Genomic DNA, 27,260 nt, shown 5'->3' with positions numbered 1-27,260 from the left:
ACGCTGGAGCCCAAATGTCCTGTTTGTTCTCATTTTATCAACGATCAGCACCAGATCAGCAGCGTTTGGGGCTGATTCAGCGAGGTTTTACTGCCCGAACACGGACCAACGTGAACATCCACCTCACCAGACCAGACCCCCACCACCCCCCTCTGCTGTTTATGCCCCTCACTTTGTACTTTGTACTTCCTCTGCCTAATGTTTTCTTAGCGTATTCATTAATGTTTTAGCGTGTGCCGCGCTCGCCCCAGTTCTGTTGAACACAAAGCGTCAACACTCGCCAAAAACACCCACGGAGTCATTATTCACAGATAAAAACAGGTGGACCGGGAAGTTTGTGGGTTTTGGGCTGATCGGTCCCGTGTGCTCGAATTAAAGGTGCCCCAGAGGATGATGGGAGTTTGAACCAACGCCACATGGAGGCTGTGTGAGGTCTGAATTATTCATTGGCCTCAATGTGTCTTTAAATATGTATTGTACAGTACGAAGGCAAGAGAGTGGATCAAACAGAGGAAAACAGAGGGAATAATCAGCTCTTAAAGGCACAGGAAAAAAAGAAGTGTGTGGAACCCCCTCGACCAGCACGAAGCAATAAATACATCAAAACTCAATATGAGATCATTTACTTCATCACTTTGACATTTTAGAGTGATGAAAACCCAACTATTTTCTGCTAAAATGTTGATATTCCTCCATCCATCAGGTCTGTGAACACAATGAAAGACACAAGGTTCAGTTTGGACAAAAACAGCAGTTTACAATGGCAAAAATATATATATAAAACATGAATAAATCTTTTTTTCCTATGTTGTTCAAAGGAGTTGGTGCTACCTTAAATAAGCCCATAAAACCTAGTTTATGGAGAACAGATGAACCATGACATTAACCCTTAAAGGACCATTAGAACAGGCCTAGATTTATTTATGATGTTTTTGCAATAAAAGTGTCAGAAATGTCTTTTGCACCTGTTTTCAGGAAGAACTTAACTTTTTAATATCTGTCCATTAATTATCATTATTATATGCAATGAATGCCTTAAACAGTGTGTTACAGTAAAAAAACAAAAAATAAATAAAAACAGAACTGAATATTTATGATATTATGAAAAACAATTGTAAATGTTCATAATGAGATTATAGAAATAAATAATTTTGCATGTGATCAAATATTGTCTTTGTCTAGATCATTCTGCTTCCATGTTCTCCTTATTTTTAGTTCTATCTAGTCGTTTTTATCCTGTGTGATAGTCTGTGTTCACTTTCTCTCAAGTTGTAGGCAGCCCCTCATTTCGATGGCCAAAACATCCATCATCTGATTCTTTTAGACACTGCATCTCTTTCTGCCCTGGATAGATCTGCATATGGATTTACACACACATATATAGAAATCTACATACATTTCTATAATATTTACAGATAAAATACAACTATTAATGAGCTGTACAAACCAGAAAAATACAGATTAAAAACTGAGAAAAAAAGGCAGAAAAAAAAACCTGAGAAACTCAACAAAAACACGTCAAAACATACTAGTAGAACACTCCAAAACAGTACTATCACTATAATATACAATTATTTATAAGAATTCACCACTCAAATCTCGCTAAAACACTGCTAAAAGTAATAAAACTCTTCCATCTCTCTCTCTCACCAACTGCGCTCTGCCGCTTTAAGCCCCGCCCACTTCTACCCCTCCCCCTCCGTCAATGCAAACCTCTAACCCTAATGTGTTATAGACCAATAGAAAGAACCCAATCTCAGATAAAAGATAACAGTTGGATTCTGTCCATAGTTTAAACAGTTCAGGAGTTAATTTGAAGGACATAAAATACTAAATGTGTCACCAGAGACACAATTGTCTTAAAAGGGTTTTAAAACCACATCCAGAGGTTTGACAAATGACGCCATCAGTCGGTTGATTCACACTGAAACCGTAACGTAGATGTAGACGTAAAGAAACAGGTTCATGTCTTGGTCTGAATATTTTTTAGTGAATCCTTAGATTCTTTTTTTACATAAGTTAAAGTGTGACCATTTCCATCTGATCCCAGTGATGATACTACAGCTGTCGTCTGGACATAAAACCCACTCGTCTTTGTCTGAAACTCAGGCTGATTTGTGTAAATTAAGGTCTTCGGTGAGTTGAAGCCTTCAGAAAGTCCGGCGCTGAGTCGTACGACACTGGTGGTTGCCATAGTGACGCGGGAGCCCCGTCTCCACTCATGTGTGCATTAAAACGGCACGGCGGCCGGATGAGTGGCAGCTCATTAGCGGGCCGTCTGTGATGAGGCCTGCACCGGGGCAGCCGACCACAGCTTTCACCCCGACCTTTGGCTCAGACTAATTGACGTCCGTCTGGCATTTGAACAGGCGAGGTTCAAAGGTAATGGCTCGGCGCTGCTACCTGAGCCGAGGGGACTAATGAGGGAGCGGCAGCTGCTCCCAGAGCCTCCACCTGCCAAATTACACCCAACCTTTAGCTCCGAAAATGAAAAACCCAAACAGGAATATGGCCCTCGCTTTGACAAACTATTGGCACAGTAAACAGCTGTTGACCGCCGCCGCCGCCGGGTTAAAAAAACACCACGGGAGCATTTAAAGTTTCAGCTAATTAAGGACTCATCCACTGTGAGGATGACTTCAAAGCTGACCTCAGATCAGGGGTTAATTTCACCTTCAAATCATTAAAGCTTCCAGTTGGATGGTGTTTCCACAGCCTGATGTGATGATTAATTATCAGGAAATTAATGACGTAGAGACAACAGTGTTTCTGTTTGTGTCCACTTTAATATTCAGTCATGTTTCAGAAAGACTCAGGTTCAGGTTCCACATTCAGCCCAGTACGACCTGAACTGGATCAGAGCAGTAAAGTAATAGAATAATAACTGATAAATGATGACAACAGAACGTCCATATAGTGTATGTGGGCATACACTACATGGATAAAAGTATGTGGACACGTTGAGTTCAGGTGTTTCTTTTCTAACAGGGGTCTGTGATACAAAACAGTTGACGAATTTCATAATATAGTTTTATATTGGGATAAATACATTGATTATTAATATTGATGTTTATATATCAAATCATCATGAACAGGACATCTTACAGCTGTAGACATGATGTGTCCCATATTTATGTCCATATAGTTTATAAACATCAATATTTCCTTAAAGTTTAATGTTAGATTTTTCTTCCTTAGTGACATGTGAAGAAAGTAGATTAGAAAGTAGAGGGTTAGATGTGGTAGAAAATTATTATTTACTGTCAGAGCATGAAAAATATTGTTGAAATTTAGAGGTAGAACATTTAACACTTTCAGTGCCATGGGCCGATTAAATCGGCTTTACGAAAACAACCTGTAAAGTGCCACGGGCTGATCAGATCGGCTTTGGAGAACACGCCATATTTGTGTACAAACAAACCATCCACCCCCATTTCTTTCTCACATTTCGATGACGTTCTTTCTGTGTCCCCCTTTTGAGACCAAGCAGACGGGAATTTGAGGTCACGCGACCGAATAATATTTTTATATCTTTTTAATGTTTCTTATTCTCCGGTGTTTCATCAGAGGGAGCCCTCCATGCCGGGGGGCGGCTGTGGACTCCGGGGGCTGTGGCACCTTCTCTCACTGGGGTCCGCTCCTTTCTGGTGGGTGGGGGTCCCAGTCGGCCCTCTCCCACTAGTTGGGATGCGGGGCTGTGTTGCTGGTGCCTGGTCGCCGGGGTCGGCGGCTGCCTCCTGGTGCGGATGGCTCCCTGAGACAGCGCCTCCTAAATTGATGTTTTACTTTTACTTGTACATTTTTGTTCTGGTCTACCCGTGCTCAGTCAGTCTTCTTAAGTATGTGTGAGCTTGTGGGTTTGCATGTATATGTGGGTTTGCATGTATATGTGTGTGTGTGCGGGTGAGTGGGTGGGTGTGGGTGGGGGGCGGTACTGATTTTTAAACTGATATGTAAAGCACTTAGTGCTACAGTTTTTAATGTATGAAAAGTGCTATATTGATAAAGATTATTATTATTATTATTATTATTATTATTATGAATTATGCAAATTACGATCAATAATGAATCGGCTGCGTCCGGTGCGTTTTGGATCTAATCAGCAATCGGTCGGATGTTACCGAGCGGTTTCCTGCAGGATTCTTCAAATATTATGAAAACGACGCGAAATACTGAAAAACGGCCAAATTCTGTGGCACTTTTAAGGCTTATTATCCCCTTAACTGTCTGGCACTTAAAGAGTTAAAATCAGTCATGGATTAAAAAAAAACAAAAAACAAAGTCAGTGTTGAGAGAAATTTAGTAAAAACCATCTATGAGGCATTTTGGACGCAAAAATAACAATTCAAACCAAACTAACCAATGCAATGATATTTATCCCAATATAAAACTATATTATGACATTTATCATTATTGTTTTGTATCCCAGACCCCTGTTAGAAAAAAATCACCTGAATTCAACAGGTCCACATACTTTTGTCCATATAGTGTAAGTGCATCCATCGTTTCGTCTGTAGCAGCAGAAAAGGGATAAAACAGGATGAAAGTTCCTCATTCAGACCAAAGTATTACTCTTCCTGTTGGGTTTAGGGTTCTGGTCCAGAGGGTTTTATAAACATTTGGACCTTGTTCATGTTTCCAGGTCAAACCTGATGTGGAGACTCAATATTTGATGCTCTGAATGAGGCTGCTTCTGTTATTTTTGGCAAAATGTTGATATTTTCTCCATCACTACCACAGTCACTGCTTTGGTAAATGTCATAGATGAAACTGACCTGCATCTTTAAACTTTAGTAGGTGGTGCCATGGAACTATTTCTGTTGAAATGTTGAAAGGAGATGCATCACAACAGTAACACCATTTAATACAAACTCAGTGTTTTCATCAGTTTTTATGGAAAAAGTTTGTGGATGAAACCATCTGTATTTGACGTCAGTTTGGTTAATTCTCTGGTTGGAACTTGTTGAAATAAAACCACTGGAAAAAATAAGACAATGACAGTTGGATTTGATCAGTTTTGCCATAATTGCCCATTTTCTCCACATCTGTGCAGAGTTTGGTTTAGGATCGTGTTTAACCCTTCAGATGTAACAACAGTAATATGAAGGAGCATTAGCACCACAGTTCTTATTAAAATGATAATGATTTAGTGGGACCCTCCTTTGACCTTAACATGTCTTTAACCTTTTAGTTCAGACAATGTGAGATTTATAGCATTCATTTACTGAGGTTTTACACAAGGAACAAATTTAACTAAAATAAGCAACATGGAAGGATATATGAACAGGAAAAAAATAACAAAAGGAACAAACAAAAGGAACAAATTAGTAACAAAATTATCAACAAATTCAACAAAAATGAACAAAATGATCAACAACATATACAAAATGTACAAAATAATCATAAAATGAGCTAAATAATCGACCAATTGAGCAAAAATTATCAAAATGATCAACAAAATACACAAAAACGAAAAGAAAATAATCGACAAATTTAACAAAAATGAGTAAAATAGTCAATTAAATGGACAAACTAATCAACAAATTTAACAAAATTGTAAAAATTAGCCAATGAGTGACTCATGTATTGCTTGGATTTGATCAGTTTTCCCGTAATCGCCCATTTTCTCCATGCCTGTGCAATGTCTGGTTGGTTTGGGATCATGTTTAACCCTTCAGATGTAATAACAGTAATATGCAGGATCATCCCATTAGTGGTTCTTATTAAACTGATAATGATGGAGGTCAGCACCAATAATTACCATCAATAACACCAGTCGTCTTCATCTGAAATAATTTGCCTCCAAATGAACCCTCAGATGTTTCCCTCCATGTTAGAAGACATTATAAAACACTCATTTCACATAGAACTCGATTAAATGAACCTCATTGTACCAGTTAAATCTCCTCCTCACGAACACGTCCAGAATGTGTGAGTGTGTTAATATGGTCTGACATGGATTCACATCTGAACATCCCACTAGGAAAAGGTGATTGGCTATAAAGTCACATTCATATTCCTTTATTATCATTCAAACATGTAAAAAAAAAAAAAAAAAAACACACATGGAATGAAAAGTGTCTCCCACGACCAGAGTAATAATAAATTGATTTGATGTCATTAGTGTTTTTTCTGGAGTGTCAGATAAATGTCCCATTGACTTCCATTATAACCACATTTTTTAATCTCAATGTCATTACACTATATTTTCATAATTCTCTAATGTTAATATTTTATTTAAAAGAAAACTAGTAATATGTGACATTTTTACTGCATTCCACCAGTTTAAACCGTTTTCCCATTGTAGGCTGATGCATTAAATTCTTTTGTTTTTTATTCTTTTTTTTTTAATATTATGTTGGGTGGTTATGTATTTTTTGTTATATGACCGCCAGAGGGCCCAATGTGATATAGTTTGTGTGTGTGTGTGTGCGCGCACGTGCGCGATATGTGATTCATCAGTTTGAATATTTATTGTGCAAACTGTAGCATCTTTGAAAGCGTCAACACAAAGCTCCCAGTTCTTTTTTTGGTCACCGATTTGTTTTATTTTTCTACTTCCTGTTCATTTCGCCTCAAACACAAGGTCATGATTTGACTGAAACGTCTCAGTTCTGCTTCATCATTCGTGACATTTGTTAGATTATGTTTAACTGGTTTAATCAAAATTCAAGGACATTCTCTATCCAACGCAAACACACACTTATTAAAAATAGGACGTGGTGTTTTAGGTGAGAAAATGCAGCAAGGGCTTGTGGGTAAAACAATATGAAGTGAACCCGCAGAGAATTCACGAACCTGCAGAATTCAACTGTTCATAAAAGCGCAAACAGACATAAAAACCGGTCATTAATTCAGTAAAAGTCCATCAGGATGAGCAGAACTCTAATGAAACGATGAATTCATTATCAGTTGGAGTTTGTCCTTCATTATATTCAACTGTAAACTGTTTCAAATGTACCTTCAAAAACGATGATTACAGTCCCATCAATGACTGAATGTAATTACTTTAGGTTCTTTTGTCCACAGACTTTTGGACATATTGAGTCAATAACATTTGTAGTGTTGTGTTAAGTGGAAAAAATGAACTAGTTGTATTCTGATAAATCCACCTCAGATTTAAGACTAAAACAAATACACAAACAAATGTTCAGATCTGCTGCATTTGTTCCAGTTGAATCGATCGATGCAGTCAATGAAACGGCAGATTAAATAAATGTAGATTAATGTAAATGTAGCTTCAGTTACACATGGATTTGGACTTTATTTAATGTTTAGGCTCCATTTAGTGTTTTTCTGTTGTTTTACTTTGAGATTTCAGCTTTTATGAGCAAAGAGAAACGATGGCCGATATCAGATGTGTGTTTTTATGTGTCCGTCATCATCTTCATTAGCAATTTCTTCAAACACCTTCTCTAATAAAACCACTTATATGTATCCTCCTTTGGACAACGTCTGTAAAGTTTGTTCCTAGTCTTGAAAAATTTGGAGTTTTGAATTTTCGAAAAACTGGTCCCTTCCTTATAATGGTCCATATTTTGATGGTTCATAACATGTAAATGGTTAGAGGTATCAATATAGTTCCTATTGATCACTGATAGGAAGTTATATATGAACTTTGATTTGGGTCCATGATCTGTGACCTAGAGTGACCTTGAGGGGTCAAACTCAAGGTCACCAATGTCTAGATTTCAACAGTCAGATTAATTTGAAATTTAATATGTATCTTCCTTCATCAACAAAATGAACAAAAATGAACAAAACAATCAACAAAAATGAATAAAATCATCAATAAGATTAATAGCATCTTATCTTCCATGGGGACAATGTCTACAAAGTTTGTTCACAGTTTTGAGAAATTTAGATTTTTCAATTTTGAATGAGTTTTTGAAATATTCTGAATATTCCTTTCCTTGTAATGGTCCATATTTTAATGCTTTATAACATATAAATGGTTATCAATATAGTTCCTAGTGATCACTGATAGAAGTCATTTATGGACTTTGATTGAATTAGTTGAGTTCTCCTCCAGTTAAAGTACCACCCACTTCTATTGTTAGATTGGTCTCCTGCATCCAGACCACAGGATTGGAACATAGAGACAGAACCTGACAACCTCACAAATTCAACTGGGGATGATTCAGATAGAACATGACGCTGACATACAGGAACACTGGTTGTATTTTTTGTGTTAATAAAAGTGGTTGTGAACAGATGAAGGGGATGAGGATGAATGTGGTCCTCGGTCTTCCTCACCAGGGAAACTCATTTTTACATCGTCATTAAGTTTTGACCTATTTTTACTGAGTTCAACCGGAGGAAACGGGAGGGAATCCATCACTGTCATCATGAACTCCTTTAAAAGCACAAACATCCCTGTTAATAATACAGAGAACATCCCAACAAACACAGAATCAGGAGGAAATGGACTGGATTCACCTCAAACACACATGGAAACAGGTTCAACTGGAAATCTACACATTTCACTACAAGTAAGGATAGAAATCAGGGGTGTCAAACATGCGGCCCGTGGACCAAAAAGTAGTCCGCCAAAGGTTTCAATCTGGCTCATGGGATGAATTTATGCAAAAAATGACACTTGATATTGACAGTCAAGTGTGTAGTTTAGTTCCAAACTCCTAATGCTATATCCATTGGTCGTATGTTAGAAGTTTTGTTTACAAACCTTATAAAATATCCCTTTTTTTACCTACAGTCATGAATTTTCCAGAAGAAAATCAGACTTTTGGTGCATGTTTAGGTCATCAGAAATGCAGAGGAGTGTCTAATGGAAAATAATAATAATAATGAAGAAACTGAACTAATTACATGTCCAGTTCTGTGTGGTTTTCCGTCTTCGTCGTGTCCATGGCCTCTGCAGCTTCGTCCTCCAGGGTTGAATTTGAAGTTCATTGTAGTTCTTGTGAAGACGCGAGGGGGCGGGGCTGGTAATGACTTCATTATCTGTACAAAAGCCCAGGAAATGAGCGTCGTCTGCGGCCCACTGCTCCCACTGATGAAACTACCACTCAGGAGGAGAAATATCTGGCGCCGTCCCAGAACGAGAGCCGTTAGACCAATGTCAGCGGCGCCGTTAGCAAACGGACCGAGCCTTGACTGTAACAGCAATGGCAGCGGCGTTGTGGAGGTAAATGCAGCTGGTGCTCAGTTCATGTGCAGCCCCGCTGAGAGTCATCCTGGTGGGTGTTCAGATTATCACCGTCATCATCCTTGAAGAGCGCTGTGTAAAGAGCTGTTTGATCCTGCGGGCGATCCCAGCGTGAAGCCGCATCAGCCCCCATACGTTCCAACGGTTCCTTTACAGCCTTTAATCACATCATTACAGGATCCAACTGCAAATACTGGGCCCAGAAAACTTCCACCAGAATAGAACCTCTGAGACCAGAAGCCACCAATAAACCACAGAAGAACAGGACGGAAACCAAGGAAACTGAAGATGAACTCAAATGAAACACAGAAGCTAAATATGGTTATGCTCATATCATAACTGCCTAACTCATACACAAATGAACAAAAGTATGTGGACACGTTGAATTCAGGTTTTTCTTCTCTAACAGGGGTCTGGGATACAAAACAATAATGACATAATATAGTTTTATATTGGGATAAATATTATTGCATTGGTTAGTTTGGTTTAAATTGTTATCTTTGCTTCCAAAATGCCTCAGAGATGGTTTTTATTGGTTATGACCTGAACCAAGCCGAACCAGTACAATAATAACATAATAACCTATAAATAATGACGACTACAAAGTTTTATCTTTAAATCTACAAAACCAGGAAAAAAATCAATGTAAGTCAATGAACAGAAGCTGTGAGTCATTAAATGTAATAAATAGAGGTGTGATCCCAGTGAATAGAATCAACTGAACCAACCAGGTCCAGTTTCCAGTATTTTCCAGTCATTTTAAGGGTTAGGCTGAAGTGGTTTCCGTCGTAATGAACAACGTTTTTCCTCTGTTGTACGTGTTAATGAGTCGTTAACAAGTTCAAGTGTCGTTTGCCTTTTTCAGAAGCAGCTGTAGATCTGACAGAAACATCAACACTTTACAAAGAACCAAAGAGAAAAGAACAAGAAACAAGATAAGACCTGGATCAGACTACTGCACAAACAAAACCAAACCAGAAAATACATCTTCTTCTTCTTCTTCTTCTTCTTCTTCTTCTTCTTCTTCTTCTTCTTATTCTTATTCTTATTCTTATTCTTATTCTTATTATTATTATTATTATTCTTAGTATTATTAGTATTAGTATTAGTATTAGTATTAGTATTAGTATTGCTGCTATCACTTATTATAACTTTTGTCCTGTGGTTATCTATCTATCTAGCTATCTATCTATCTATTGTGATTTTTGCATCAAAAAATATGGTTTGTTTTGAGTATTTGGTATTTTTGTTTATGGCTGAAGTTGATGAAATACAAAAAATGTAGAAAAAAAAGTTAAACTGCATGAAAAACATTTAGACATTACTATGACAGTGTGCATATTATGTGCTTTAGGTGAGTAAAGGCCTTCTATGATTATGGAGCGTTAATTTTCCTGGTTACAAGTTGAAGTGGTTTGATAAATCCTGGACTAGATCCACATACTGATCCACACCAGGATGGTCTGGGGTGAGCGGGGCTTGATGCTTCTGTGTCATCGTGTTAATTCCATCCTTTCTCTGTCGTTTCTTCATCTTTAATGAGTCATTTCTCTCCTGTTTCTTATTATTCATCCAATCCAGTGGCAGTGGCGGCAGTAGTAGTGGTGGCGGACTGACAGGTTCCTGCCGTATGAGTCACGACCACATGAGACTCTGTGAGGCGTGACAGAGGGCTTGTAACCCCTGAGGACGGGCTGACAGGAGCAGAGTGTCTCCTGGTGCAGTGCCGTATCCCAGCAGGCCGAGGGTCAGAGCGTGTAAACATCCCCCCCTCCCGCCGTCACTTCATTATTTCTATTCTGGCATCGACCGCCGCCTCATTAGGCCTCTCGTCTTCCTTTCCCACCTCCGCCGCCACCTCCCATTACGTCAGCGCCGTGTTGCTCGTTTTAGCTGCGATCAATCCCAGTGGCGGATTTTCCAGAGGTTATTGTAGCGAACAGTTAATGAGAAGCAGGAAACAAGCAGAAACACGCCGCGTCCCCTGGCGCCGGGTCACATGACCTGCATGGCCAACCGGCATGGACCACCCTTAATCGAACAGTTTCAGTGATAACGGTGGCTTTACTGAGACTACCAACCAGCTCCTCCACAACATGTTTGTTTATTTAGCACACTTAGTGCAGTGTTCTTATGACGTGTTCTTTATAACGCATGTAATATTTTTACAGTTATAACATGAGTCTCTGGAGAGGTACACATTTGAGCTGGTTACGTCCGCCAAGGAGGTTGTGTTTGCATCGGGGTTTGCCTGTTTGTTTGTCTGCTATCAAGATAACTCAAAAAGTTATGGCAGGATTTTAATGAAATTTTCAGGAAATGTTGATACTGGCACAAGGAACAAATTAAATGTAAAGTAAATTTTGGTGGTGATTGTGGGGGGGGCAACACTGATCTGCTGTGGTGGAGGGCTGCACTCCCCGATTGCTTTTCTACATTTTAATGAGATGGGTGGGTTTTTTTACATTGGATTTGGGCTGGAAACTGTCAGTCACATCTGACAACACTGGTTGCGACCTGTATTCTCTGTAGTTGTTTTTCGGTGCTGTGACCTCGTGTCGACCTGTTTTCTGTGATTTTCTGTGTTTTTTTTTAAATCTCTGTGGTCGGTGTGAACAATAATAAACCCTGACTCTTCTGTTTGTGAATATTCATGTGCTGTGTTTCTTCTTCTCTGATCTCATTTGCCACAGCGCTGTGAGTTATGGCGTAGTCGTCGTGGTAACGTGGCGGTCGGCGTCCTATGCAGCACGGTGGAAGTGCTGAGTTTGCATCTCCTCCGACATACTCCACTTAAACGGCTCTGAGAGGAAACCACGGCGCATAAATCACAGTAACAGCCCGCCGTTAGCTCGCCACTCGCCGCCTTCATTATCTGCACAGAGGCGGTGCGTTCACGGGAGGCGCTGGATATTCCTCCGCCACCGCCACCATGCGATCCAGGGCGGGACGCTGAGTTATGAGCCTTGTTCGACTCTGTTGAACTATTCACAAAAGCCCGGAGCGGCGCCGTCCTCCATCCGTCTGGGTGATAGTTTCTAATAGCACTCGTATCGATCTGGAGCGTCACCTGCCTGGAAAACCACCGCCAAACCAACGCTAATCAGTCATTTAGCGGCAGCACCAGCCGTTTGTCTCTCTGTTCGGCCCTCTTCATTTTTCTGTTCGACGCCTTCAGGCTTTTTTTAAACCATTTTTTTCCAGAGTCAGACGGTGATTTATAGAACAGCCTTTACAGCTGATATAAATATTAGTGTTTTATACGGAGACGGGTTTCACTTTTAATGAGGCTTTAATTAGGTCAAGTGTTTCTGTAAGTGAACATCTTCCTCCACCTCTGTTAGGATTTAACCCTTAAACACCCAAAACCATCTACTGTTATAACTGTTTAATACCTGCTGATCCACTAATCCTATCAATACATGTAAATAATTGGTGTAAAATACAGATTTACCTCAATTATTCATTGGATAACATGTACAAACACTTGTAAAATGAGAATAAAATTAGCAAAATACTTGAAAAATAAGGAAAACATGAACTAGAAATCTTTGATATATGGCATAAAAGTGAACAAATCTTTCTAAAGTGAGGAGATAATGAGCGAAATACTTCAAAAATGAAGAGAGTTCATGGATTCATAACATCCAGAACCATGTATTTAGTCTGTTAACCCTCAAAAAACCAAAACCATCTACTGATGTAACTGTTTAATACCTGTTGATCCATTAATCCTATCAATACACAAATAATTGGTGTAAAATGCAGTTTGTCATCTTTTCATGGTCATCAGGTATGACCCATTTGGACGTTCAGAGGCTCCATAATGAACGTGGAAACACCGTCATCTTCTACAACATTGATTCACCAGTAAAACCCATGGAGTTGGATCAATGACAGTGGATAGAAACACTGGGTTTGTATAGATTAATAAATAAAATGAAGAAAAATGAATAAAAAATGTACAAAATAATGTGGGAAAAAATAATTTAAAAAAAATTTACTATATGAAGTTAAAAAAAAAGGATAAAATGGGCAACAAAATGAACAAAAACAAATAAAATAAGTAAAATAATAAAAATGAACAAAATGAAGTTGTAGACGTTTGTTTTTATGTTTAGTTAATGATATATTTGACTGGAAAAGTCACTTTTTTCAGTTTTCTCTGTTTTGATAATAACCTTTGAATTTACTCCAAGCTTTAATGAACATCTACATGATCAGTGAATTAAATCTAAGAAAATACAGGATTTACACTGAAAAATGTAAAATACTGAAGATAATATTCTAATAAATGATAATAAATCACTTGGGAAAGTGTATCTACAGACCACAGAGGGGTCTGACTCATGTAGACCACATCAGACCACATCAGGCCTTTGTTCTGTCAGTGTGTTGTCATCCACAGGTTTTAGTTGTTTTCTTCTGTTGGACTCAGTGGGGTCCGGTTTTGAACCCTTAACTGTACTGATGTGGTCTCTGTTGCAGAGGTTTGTGGGGAACGTGGACTCAGAGGCCCTGGTCCAGAACCGGCTAACCCACTCGGTGAGGACTCGCTTCCTGAGGTTCGTCCCATTGGACTGGAACCCCAGCGGATGGATCGGACTCAGGGTGGAGGTCTATGGATGCTCCTACAGTGAGTCCACCGCACTGACACCACACACTGATGGGGGTAGACCAGGACCATGACCAGGACCAAGACCAGGGGTAGACCAGGATCAGGACTGGGAGCTAGACAGGGATTGGGATCAGGAGGTAGACCGGGACCAGGACCAGGGGTAGACAGGGATCAGGACCAGGACCAGGAGGTAGACTGGGACCAGGTCCAGGACTGGGGGTAGACCAGGACCAGAGTTCAGTTTAATAGATTTTACATCATTTTCATCCTTTTAAATAACAACAAATTCATAAAATCAAAGTCTCAGGTTCTCCGTCAAACCTAATGTTTTCTTGTTTTTTGGTTCATATTTGTAGGTTATTTTCAGTCCAGTATTTATTTATTTGTGTGATTTTTGTGTATATTTACATGTATTTACAGGTTGACTTAGAGTTTATTTATTTATATGCTATTTTTTGTGTATATTTACAGGTTGACTTAGTGTTTATTTATTTATTTCTGTTATTTTCATGTATATTTACATGTATTTACAGGTTGACTTAGTGTTTATTTATTTATTTATATGCTATTTTCCTGTATTTTTACATGTATTTACAGGTTGGCTTAGCGTTTATTTATTTCTGTGCTATTTTTGTTTATATTTACAGGTTTATTCTGTGTTTATTTATTTATTAGATGTTATTTTTGTGTATATGTACATGTATTTACAGGTTGACTTAGTGTTTCTTTATTTCTGTTTTTTTTGTGTATATGTACATGCATTTACAAGTTGACTTAGTGTTTATTTATTTCTTAGATGTTATTTTTGTGTATATGTACATGTATTTACAGGTTGACTTACTGTTTATTTATTTCTGTTATTTTTGTGTATATGTACATGTATTTACAGGTTGACTTAGTGTTTATTTATTTAGATGTTATTTTTGTGTATATGTACATGTGTTTACAGGTTGACTTAGTGTTTATTTATTTAGATGCTATTTTTGTGTATATGTACATGTGTTTACAGGTTGACTTACTGTTTATTTATTTAGACGTTATTTTTATGTATATGTACATGTATTTACAGATTGACTTAGTGTGTGTTTGTTCTTTCCAGATGGTAGTTGGTGTTTTCTGGTTGGTATGGACAGTCTTCGTGTTATTTTTGGGTGGTATTCCCAGGTTGCCGTGGCGATGTGTGGTATATTTGGGCTGTACGTCCACAGATGGTGGTATTGTTTGTTTGTCGTCTGGTTTTTGCGACTATAAGGCGAACAGACAGCGCTGAGCTCTGTTCGTCTCAGACACTCAGAGGAGATGGAACATTGCTATGCAGCTCATTCTGCAGCATTTCAGCCTGAAAATCCATAAATTCATGAACGGCTGCAGGAGAGTCTCTGGAGAACACAAATATATAAAAGGTAGAAAAACCCCCAGTGTTAATAACGGGGCGGTAGTGGAGGACGACCACGGTAATAATCAGAACAGGTGAGAGGACGAGGCTGATGTACAGATATTACACCTTTATCTGTTCGGTCACAGGACGTTGGCTTTAATAAACCTCCACAGACGCCGAGAATCTGCGGACGTCGGCACTTAACGCAGAATGATGTGTCCGACGGCGCCGTTCATTTACTGTACCTATCATTACACAAATTCATCTGGGATATGAACGCTTTATAAACAACAGCGGCTTCAGTACAACCACAGATATACAGTCAGAAAGACAGAAGACGGACGAGTAACACCAAAAATAAAGCTGTAATAGAAGGAAAAGCACATAATGAGACTGAAGTGATATGGAACATTTATTTATTTAAGCCTTTAAGGATGACCATTAGAACAGGGTCAGATTTATTACCTCCATCAGGAGGTATTGTGATCGCTTTGCTTTGTGTGTTTGCTCGCGTGCGTGTTTGTTTGTTTGCGTGTTTGTTTGTTAGCAAGATAACTCAAAAAGTTATGGACGGATTTTCATGAAATTTTCAGGAAATGTGGATACTGGCACAAGGAAGAAATGATTAAATTTTCGTGGTGATCGAGGGTGGGGGGGCCATGGAGGTCCACTGATCTGCCTTGGCGGAGGTCTGGGCTTTTCTTGTTAATGTTGTTTTGGCAATAAAAGTGTCAGAAATTGTCTTTTTTTCTTCTGTCTTTTTGTCTTTTTTTCTAGTTGAAAATTGGTTGTTTTTTTGTGATTTTTCCTCATTTTTCATCGTTCTTCATCATTCTTCACTGCTCTTCACCATTCTTTGTCATTCTTCAGTGTTCTTTGTTGTTCTTCACCATTCTTTGCTGTTCTTGGTCGTTCTTCACCGTTCCTCATCGTTCTTTGTTGTTCTACATTGTTCTTCACTGTTTTTCATTGTTCTTCATTGGTCTTTGTTCTTTGTTGTTCTTCATTGTTCTTCATTGTTCTACATTGTTCTTCATTTTTCTACGTTCTTCATTTTTCTGTTGTTCTTCACCATTCTTCATTGTTCTTCATTGTTTGTCGTTCTTCATACTTCTGTGTTCTTCACCATTCTTTGTTCTTTTATTGTTCTTTGTCGTTCTTCATTGTTCTTTGTCTTTCTTCATTGTTCTATGCTGTTCTTCACCATTCTTTGTTCTTTTGTTGTTCTTTGTCGTTCTTCATTGTTCCATGTTGTTCTTCACAGTTCTTCTTTGCCGTTCTTTGTCATTAATCATTTTTTTCTTGTTTTTCCTCGTTTCTCACCGTTCATCGTTTTTTCTTGTTTTTCATCATCTTTGCTTCTTCTTCACCATTCTTACTGGTTCTTTGCCATTCTTTGTCATTCTTCATCGTTCTGCATCGTTTTTTCTTGTTTTTAATCGTCCTTCCTTGTTCTTCATGGTCCTGTTTTCCTGTTTTTCCAGTCATGTTTTTCCAAAGTTGTGTTCGTATATGTGATATCTGACGTACAGGTTCCATCACAGAACATATAAATATATAAATAAATGAATGAATGTATAACATCATCTATTCCATAATGACTGGAGCTAGTGATAAAATGTAATGTTTCTAGATGAAAATTCCTTCAGCCTTTACTTGTTTTTAAAAGCTTGACCGGATTCCTGTCCTTAGTAATGGTTGATAACACAGGATTGGACAGCAGCTGTTTGTGGGAGGGGCTTATTGAAGTGTTATTTGGTACTTATGATGAACAGAACAGATCTATGTCTTGTATCTCTATGATCGCTGCACGTATATGATGTGATGTGTTTAATGACTTCTTTTTTCCCTAACACGAGCTTTATTCTGCAGTTTGACGTGTTGGAAGTCCGACTTCAGCATCATTAAAAATAATGAGGATAAAGCTTTACATTCACGGCCTGTTGGTTTAATATAGTGTCTTTCACAATGGATAGAAAAGAAAAACACCCGAGAAAATAAGAAAGGCTGACTCCCACAGAGCACAAGATAATCTACTGTCATCTTTATGGAAAAACACCAGATGTTGATTATGTCAGATTATCTATCGCTGCCCTTCTTTTTCATTTTATTGTAAACTCTATTCTAAATATTGTATGTATATAGTCTGTTTAGTTCTTATTACTATTACTGTTATTATTATTATTATTGTTATTATTATTATTATTGTTATTATATTTCTTTTTTTTCACACTATCTTTATGCATGTACACATTTTCTTGGACTTTATTCTGTTGCTGCCTTGACCGTTGAATTTCCTCGTGGGATCAATAAACTCATTTCTTTCAGGTTCCACATTCAACCCAATTTGACCTCAAATGAATCAGACCAGTAAATTAATAACACAATAACCTATAAATAATGACGACTACAAACTTTTCTCTTTATTTTAGTGCAAAAAAAAACAACTTTAAATTATGAAAATATTTACAAACTTTCCAAACAGAGAGATGTGAATAACCTGAAAAAACAGACGTTTCTTAAGGAAAATAAATGCAGTTTTAACAATATTCTGCCTCAGTTTATCATTTATACATGTGCATCACAGATGAGATCTACAAAGGCACAAAACTTTTAATAACAGGCAGAATATTGGTCAGGTTCATATTGTTTTTTTAGGTTATTCACGATTTATTGTTAAAGGATAGTTTGTTAATGTAAATATTTTCATAATTTAACGTTATTTTTTGCACTGAAACCAAGAGAAAAAATTGGAGTTGTCATTATTTCTAGGTTGTTATTCTATTATTTTACTTTAGATCATTTTATTCTTAATGTGGAACCTGAACTAAAACCAGTTTGACATCATTGATTGTTGATATCTTCAGTGTAATTTTTGATCTTTGTAGATTCATCCCATGGGGCTGGATTGGCCCCTTTGGTGGGCTGGTTTTGGCCCACGGGCCCACGTTAGACACCTCTGGTCTACATATTTTAACTGGTCTTCAGGTCCTGTTGTTCTCCTTCTGAACCTGACATGACTTCAGACTTTCTTGCTCACAGTCGCCTTGGTCATCGTTCTTTGTTGGTCTTCATTGTTCTTCACCGTCCTGTTTTTCTGTCTTTCCAGAGTCAGACGTGGCGGACTTTGACGGCAGAAGTGCTCTGTTGTACCGGTTCAACCAGAAGTCCATGTCGACGGTGAAGGACGTGATCTCTCTGAGGTTTAAGAGTCGACAGGCGGAGGGAGTTTTACTGCACGGAGAAGGTCAGCGAGGAGACTACATCACCCTGGAACTGCACCGAGGAAAACTGGCCCTGTACCTGAACCTGGGTGAGTCCACCTGACCTGGTCCCAACAGGGTGGCCCAGGTCACACCACCAAAAGTACCTGAATCTGGATGAGTCCACCTGATCCAGACCAACAGGGTGGCCCAGATCACACCACCAAAAGTACCTGTGCCTAGGTTAGTCCACCTGGCCTGGTCCCAACAGGGTGGCCCAGATCAGATCACCAAAAGTATCTGAACTTGAGTGAGTCCACCTGACCCAGACGAACAGGGTGGCCCAGGCCAGACCACCAGAAGTACCTGCACCTGGATGAGTACACCTGACCCAGACCAACAGGGTGGCCCAGGTCAGACCATCAAAAGTACTTGAACCTAGGTTAGTCCACCTGACCTGGTCCCAACAGGGTTGCCCACGTCAGACCACCAAAAGACCACCAAAAGTACCCAAACCTTGGTGAGTCCACCTGACCCAGACTAACAGAGTGGCTCAGGTCAGACTACCGTAAGTACCTGAACCTGGGTGAGTCCACCTGACCCAGTCCCAAATCTTGACCTCTTGGTTTTGTTGTAGAGAATGTTTTATTGAAGTCAGCAGAAGGTTAAAGCTCATCATATTCTATAGGAAGATGGTCTTACATATTTTAAACCAAAGCAAAACTCAATGTTTATCTTTATATCTGCACCTTTTTTTATATAGCTGTCAGACAGTTAAAAACAATGCATGGGTTTAATAAATCAGATAAATGTCGTAAGATTTTTAGTAGTCTAAATGTCCTGAGGTTTTGGTCAACTATGCATTTTAAGATTTTTGTGGCTAAAATATCCTGAGGTTTTGTCAGGTTGTTCATATTTGTTCAGATTTTTCAAATGTTTTGTTAAAGGATAGTTTGTAAATGTAAATTTTTTCATCTAATTTAAATTTTTTTACACAAAAACAAAGAGGAAAAAATTGTATTTGTCTTTATTTCTAGGTTATTCTGTAATTATTTTACTGGTCTGATCCACTTTAGATCATATTGGTCTGAATGTGGAACCTGAAGTAAAATGATTTGAATATTTATTAATAATATCTTCATTGTAATTTTTGCATTTCATGGATTGGACCCTTCGGTGGGGCCATTTTGGCCCACGGGCCGTATGTTTAACACCCCTGACCCAAATTGACTGCAGACTTTCATCACCTTCTGTTAAACACTGAAGTTCAAACTCTAAAACTTCTGTAAAAACTGTTGTTCTGTTGTCAGTAATTCCCAGGTTCTTAAACATCTCCATAGTTTCTCCATCCGGATGGTTCACTTTATCCTCTGTGTTGTTTATAGAAGCTGAATTAAATGAGGGACTGAAGATGATAAAACTATATCAGGTTTTTATGCTCCTGTTATTAAATCTGCTCTGTTCTATTGGAAAACTGTAACTGGAGCTGAACGACTGTAAATGTTTGAGTCTAATCTGATTCTTGGGTTCCTCCAACCATTGTGAGTTTATGGAACATTCCCAGCATCTCATTGTGGTTTTTTTTGTTTTTACAGTTTTTTTTCCTCCGTGTTTTGACGTCTTATTATTGTCATAACTCTGCTGCTGTATTAACTCTGGCTCAGGTCGAGTCGGGGATAATTACCAGAGTCGTCCTGTAATTACTAAATAATTATGACATTTACAAGAAAAAGGATCTCATTATTAGCAGATCTGTTTCTGCCTGCTAATTAAACTCATTATTTCTACACTTTAATTCCATTTATTCTGTAAATTAAATTTATTAACCTAACGATTGTGTCTCCAGCACCAGTTTTACATCCACCGTCACTGAAATGACTGTAACTCCTGAAGCGTTTACACTATTGACGACATTCAAACGTCATCTTTCATCTGACATTGGGATCTTTCTATTGGTCTGTAACACATTAGGGTAGAGGTCTGCATTGGCTGAGGGGGAGGAGTGGAATTGGACAGAGCAGAGAGCAGCAGAGTGCAGTCAGTGAGAGAGAGATTGAAGATTTTTATTACTTTTAGCAGCGTTTTAGTGGTGAATTACTACTAAATACTGCAAATAATTGTATATAATAGTGATAGTGTTCTTTTGGAGTGTTCTACTAGTGTATGTGTTTTTCTACTCTTTTATCTGTATTTTTGTGATTTGAATAGTTGATTGATACTTGTATTTCATATGTAAATATTATGTAAATGCATATATAATATGTAAATCTATATGCAGACCTAACCAGGGCATAAACTGATGCAGTGTTCGTAAAACAATCAGATCATGGATGTTTTTGTCAGTGAAATGAGGGGCTCTGTCTACAACTAGACAGAAAGTGAACACAGACTATCACATAGGATAAAATAGCATGTGTGCACTTGAAAACCCTCGGCCTGACTTATCAGGTGCACTACTGCCCCCAGTGGTCTGACTTATCAGTGCATGCCAAAGTTTTTTGACAGATGGACGGATGGACAACCAACCGATGACAATATCCTGTGGCCAGTGTGGCTGAGGGTAAAAATGACTAGAAAGAACTAAAAATTAGAAGAAGAACATGGACACAATGATCTAGACAATCTCAAATGTTTGAACACATGGAAAGTAGAGTAAAGTTTATTTCTATAATCTCATAAAGTTTCATTGTGAACATTTACAGTTGTTTTTCATAATAAATGATAAAAAAAAAAAAAAAATTCAGTCTGTTTAACCCTATTTTTTACTATAACACACTGTTTTAAGCATTTATTCCATATAATAATGATACTTAATGGATAGATATTGAAAGTTAAGTTCTTCCTGAAAAAAGGTGCAAAAGAAATGACAAAAAAAAGACATTTTCTGTCACTTCTGTAGCAAAAACCCATAAATAAATCTCACCCTGTTCTAATGGTCCTTACAGGGTCAAAGTTCATTCTGTTGTTTTTTTACTTCATGTTAAGTCTCGGTTGTTTGTCTCGACTGTGGTTGATGGTTTTTCTTTGTTTTCCCGTAGACGACACCAGGCTGCGGTTCAGTAGCGGTTGGGTGGCGGTCACCGTGGGCAGCCTCCTGGACGACCAGCACTGGCACTCGGTGGTCATCGAACGCTTCAACAAACAGGTCAACCTGACGGTGGATGCCCACAGCCAGCACTTCACCACCAAGGGGGAGGGCGACTCGCTGGAGGTCGACTACGAGGTCAGCGCCACTGCCGCCGACGCAGGCTTTACTACTAATACAACTGTCTGCACGTCACAGTCAACATGTTTACTGTGTTTCATTTAGTTTTCATCATTTTATCTCAACTTTCACATCACTTTCACCTCTTTGTCTTTAACTTTTTTTCATGTCGATGCGTCTTTTATTCATTTTTATTGTGTATTTTACTTCATCTTCACCTTGTTTTTTATCTCACTGGTCAATAGAAGCTGTGTCTGGCGTCATCTTCATCGTCTTGGTTAGCAATTTCTCTGACTAAAGTACTGGTCAAATTCATTTCCTTGGGACAATGTCTGTAAAGTTTGTTCACAGTTTTGAGAAATTTACATTTTTTAATTTTTGGAATTTTTGAAATATTAACCTAAAGACCCAAACATCCACTTTTAACCAAAACCATCTACTTATCTAAACTGTTCAATACCTGTTGATCCACTAATCCTATTAATACATGTAAATAATTGGTGTGAAATACAGTTGGTCATCTTTTCATGGTCATCAGATATGACCCATTTGGACGTTCAGAGGCTTCATCGTTACCGTGGAAACACCGTCATCTTCTACAACATTGAGTCACCAGTAAAACCCATGGAGTTGGATCAATGGATGGACACACTGGGTTTATATATTTTAATAAATAAAATGAACAAAAGTGAATGAAAGAAATGTACAAAATAATGAATAATATAAAAATACAAACAAAAATGGACTAAAATGAAGTAAAAATTAATCAAATAAGCAACAAAATGAACAAAATAGCCAGTGATCAATAAAATGAACCAAAAATTCAATAGAATTACTAAAATTTGATTGTTTTTTTTCTTTGACATTTCGTTAGTTTTTATCTTTTTGCGTCTTGTGTTCTGTTGGTTTTTGTTACAACTTTAACCATTTTCTGTTGTGTTGTCTTTTTTTTAAAATTCCATTTTCATCATTTTATATCGTTTTTTAAAACCAGGAGAAGATGTGTTTTTTTCTTTGCCTTGAGTATTTTTTCAGTTTACTTTAGTTAATATCATATATTAATATAATATTACTGTCTTTAATACACACTGTTATTCATACTACTAATGTAAATATATATATATATAACCTGTGTAGTTTTGTTCCTACTTTCTGTTGTCTGTTTTTTTTCTCTATCTTTATGCACATTTTTCTTCACTCTTTTTTTTTTCCTGTTGCTGTTAAGTGAATTTGCACATTGTCAGATCCATAAAGTCTCATCTTTTCATTTATGGACTTGTAAAGACATTAACTCCAGATGTTTCGTCCTGCCTGTTTCAGCTAAGTTTTGGAGGAATCCCACTGCCTGGAAAACCTGGAACATTCCTCAGGAAGAACTTCCATGGCTGCATCGAGAACCTGTACTACAACGGAATCAACATCATCGACCTGGCGAAGAGACGTAAACCTCAGATCTACAGCGTGGTGAGTACGAGGTTTTAACCACAAACTCAAACATGTTGAACCTGTTAATGTTCTGGACCTAAAAGTTGAATATTGTTTAACAGGCGATAAAGTGATGTTTGTGTTGGAATCTGTTTTGTTCTGGATCTGGTTAATTATTCAGAATGTCATAAATTTTATAAAAACACATGAACTTTAATGTTTTATATGTTTATTTGTAAAGTAGTCAGAACAGAATGATGCATATTTTATGAAAAAATGATGTAAAAGATGAAAAAACAAGACAAGAATGATGGAAATCTCATCATTTAATGCTGAAGGTTAGTACGTTAACCACCTTTACTGATGTTGTGTTCACTGACACTTTCCTGTTTTAGTAAATCATCATTTTTATCTTTATTTTCCCCTGGTTTTATTTTTTCTGGTTTTTGTTATTTTCTAAATTCTGGGCTCATTGTGACTTTTACATCATGTTTATCTCTTTTACTCTTCTTCATCTTTTATGTAGATTTTGTCTTCTTTTTCATTCTTTTTTGTTAGTTTTTGTCTTGGTGCGTCTTTCTTTTTTGTTTCATTGTGTATTGAGCACAGTTTCTGTTTTATTATAATATTATTATATTTATTTTATATTTTATGTCAGTTTCATTTTGCTTCATAATTTTTCAGGAGTTTTTCTACAGTTTCCCTCAGTTAAATAGGTTTATTTCTCTGTTGTGAAGCTGCTTCGGTTGAATTCAGCGCCTGTTTAGTGTAAAGTGCAGCTGAGTGTTCGTCTGTGGGTCAAAGCGGGGACGTTCTGATCCAGTTCTAACCCCATTCCAGTCTAATCCTGGTTGATGTACGATTCCGTGTTCCGTCCTCAGGGTAACGTGACCTTCTCGTGTTCGCGGCCTCAGCTTGCCGCCTGCACCTTCCTGAGCTCTGGCAGCAGCTTCCTGTCACTGCCGGCCGCCGCCCCCTCCTCCATCATGGGTGGGTTCTCAGTCAGGTTCCAATTCAGGACGTGGAACCCCGACGGCCTCCTGCTCTCCGCCCGGCTGAGTCCAGAACCCCAGAGACTGGATCTGCAGATCAGCAACAGCCGACTGCTGCTCAACCTCCACGGGTTGGCCCAGCAGAGGGCGGAGGCCTGGGCAGGTCAGGACACACGCCAGATACACGCTAAATACACGCTAAATACACAAAAATACACGCTAAATATACACAGAAATACACACTAAATATGCACTAAAAATACACAAAAATACACACTACATATGCACTAAATATACACAGAAATGCACACTAAATATGTACTAAAAATACACAGAAATACACACTACATATGTACTAAATATACACAGAAATGCACACTAAATATGTACTAAAAATACACAGAAATACACACTACATATGCACTAAATATACACAGAAATGCACACTAAATATGTACTAAAAATACACAGAAATACACACTACATATGTACTAAATATACACAGAAATAAACACTAAATATGCACCAAAAATACACAGAAATACACACTACATATGCACTAAAAATACACAGAAATACACACTACATATGCACTAAAATACACACTACATATGCACTAAATATACACAGAAATATACCCTAAATATGCACTAAAAATACACAGAAATACACACTAAATATGCACCAAAAATACACAGAAATACACACTACATATGCACTAAAAATACACAGAAATACACACTAAATATGCACTAAAAATACACAGAAATACACACTACATATGCACTAAAATACACACTACATATGCACTAAATATACACAGAAATATACCCTAAATATGCACTAAAAAATACACAGAAATACACACTAAATATGCACTAAATATACACAGAAATACACACTAAATATGCACTAAAAAATACACAGAAATGCACACTACATATGCACTAAATATACACAGAAATATACCCTAAATATGCACTAAAAATACACAGAAATACACACTAAATATGCACTAAATATACACAGAAATGCACACTACATATGCACTAAATATACACAGAAATATACACTAAATATGCACTAAAAATACATAGAAATACACACTACATATGCACTAAAAATACACAGAAATACACACTATACATGGAAATACACAATAAATGTGCATTAAAAATACTGTCTAAAAATACACAGAAATACACACTACATATGCACCAAAAATACACAGAAATACACACTAAATATGCACTAAAAACACACAGAAATACACACTAAATATACACAAAAATACACACTAAATATGCACTAAAAATACACAGAAATAAACACTAAATATACACAGAAATGCATACTAATTACACACTCAAAATACAAACACGCTAAATATGCACTAAATATGCATAAATAAAATAAAAATACACATAAATACACAGTAAATTCACGCTAAAACACACCACTTGATAGAATTCAGACCAAGCAGATTTATTTCTCTAGTTCAGTTCATACATAAATATTCTTCACATGTAGAAAATGAATATTCAGATGGAAATAATCAATAAAACATTAAATGAATCAGGTTTTACTTCATGACCAGATGGTGGTTACAGTTGGACCTGTTCATTTCATGTCATATATATCAAATGTGAATGTGTTTGTAAATGAACCATAAAACCATCAGTTCAGTCCAAAACTGATCCATAACCAGGTTAAATCTTCTTATTTATTCAGTTTTTCCTTAATGTTTGATCACTCAGATGTCAAATCTGACCGTTTTCCTTTAATAATGTTGGATATTTTCAGTCTGTTCTTTCTTATTCAGCCTCAGTTTGCTGACATAAATGTGGGTAAAAGTGTTCTTTTTGTCGTTCATTGACCTGAATCCTCGGTTGTGAATCTTCCGCTTGACTCCTCGTCTCCTTCTCCTCCTGTTTTTCTTGTTGTATTTGTAATATTTCACTCCGTTCGCAGCCGCCACCACCGCCACCCTCATCCATCATGTTGAAACAAATCAAGACGCCGCTCCGCCCGTAATTTCATCCTTTGTATTTTTAGCGCCTTGTCCTCAATAAAACCCTCATTTCCTCGGAGTGGCATCAAGAAAAATGTCAGGACTGGTGTGTTTTTGGAGCCGTGACGGGATCACGGACTCATGCACACGACAGCATCTGATTGGACGAAGCCTTGGATGGAAATACATGAGTAGGAAACCACTGATCTGTTCATAGAACCTCTGATTTAAGACAAAGAACCCAGTAGAACTCAGTCTGTTCATAGAACCTCTGATTTAATCCTTAAGTATCACAGAGGTCCTTTAATCAGTTAAAGCGTATAGTATGCACAGAGTTGTAATTTTGTCAAAATATTTTTCATACACTTTGTTTTTAACTTACATTTTTTTGTATTTCATCAACTTGAACCATAAACAAAAATACCAAATACTCAATAACTGTTATATTTTAATCTTTTAAAGGCCATGTTTGTAATGGAAACAAACCAAATTTTTTGATGGAAAAAACACCAAAAAAATGTTTTGCCCCAAAATTCTACTTACAAATTTATTTTTATTTTTTCATCCTGGCATATGTCAAAGATTAACACCAACACTGGTTAATAATTTTTTTGTCACCTGTCTGTCTGTCTGTCCATTCAATGACGCAATTTCACTTTCTGAAGAATGCATGGACATATCTGCACCAAATTTATACTGTGGATGCATCTTGGCATGGAGCAGAAGAATATTGAAAATAGGTGACCTTGACCTACTTTTTCAAGGTTAAATATCCTTTTGCAGTTATAATATCTGAGTTCTTTCAAATCTAAATATGTATATAATAAATTTTACACAAAGACAATCTAATTTAAATGATAGGGCAGAAACTTTCAACAGGACCTTACACTATATTTGGCTGAGGGGGATTAAAATTGCACAGCACGTTATGTTCCAACATGAAGTGCAAAGTGTGCATAACATGCTCACCCAGATACTGGAATGTTAAGAAAGAATCACACAAAACAGCAAAGGCTGAATGCCGTAACCTCTGATCCTCATGGATTTAAAGTCCTGTCACATCTTGAGAACCCAGTAGAACCCAGTGGAACTCAGTAGAACCCAGTGGAACTCAGTAGAACCCAGTAGAAATGTGAACATGAAGCAGGCTTTGTCCTCAGTGACAGTTTGAACACAAACAGAATCAGAAATGATCTGATCGTGTTTGATGAATGGATAAATCCAACTGGGTCAGTTTCAGATGGAAAAACACAGATTAT

General features: G+C 37.5%; 1 protein-coding gene across 1 annotated transcript in view; it reads left to right on the top strand.

Moving 5' to 3' along the window:
* The window catches only part of LOC115412490 (contactin-associated protein-like 5), a 108,996-nt gene that overhangs the window by 47,429 nt on the left and 34,307 nt on the right, over positions 1-27,260 (top strand). Inside the window, exons 4-8 of the mRNA XM_030125023.1 lie at positions 13,658-13,805; positions 18,275-18,478; positions 21,407-21,591; positions 22,894-23,037; positions 23,880-24,153. Of these exons, the coding sequence (XP_029980883.1) occupies positions 13,658-13,805; positions 18,275-18,478; positions 21,407-21,591; positions 22,894-23,037; positions 23,880-24,153 (955 nt within the window). The remainder of the gene's footprint in view (positions 1-13,657; positions 13,806-18,274; positions 18,479-21,406; positions 21,592-22,893; positions 23,038-23,879; positions 24,154-27,260) is intronic.

This window comes from Sphaeramia orbicularis, chromosome 21 (genome assembly GCF_902148855.1).
Source record: "Sphaeramia orbicularis chromosome 21, fSphaOr1.1, whole genome shotgun sequence".
NCBI classification, from domain to species: domain Eukaryota; kingdom Metazoa; phylum Chordata; class Actinopteri; order Kurtiformes; family Apogonidae; genus Sphaeramia; species Sphaeramia orbicularis.
This window is presented reverse-complemented; position numbering and strand designations above follow the sequence as displayed.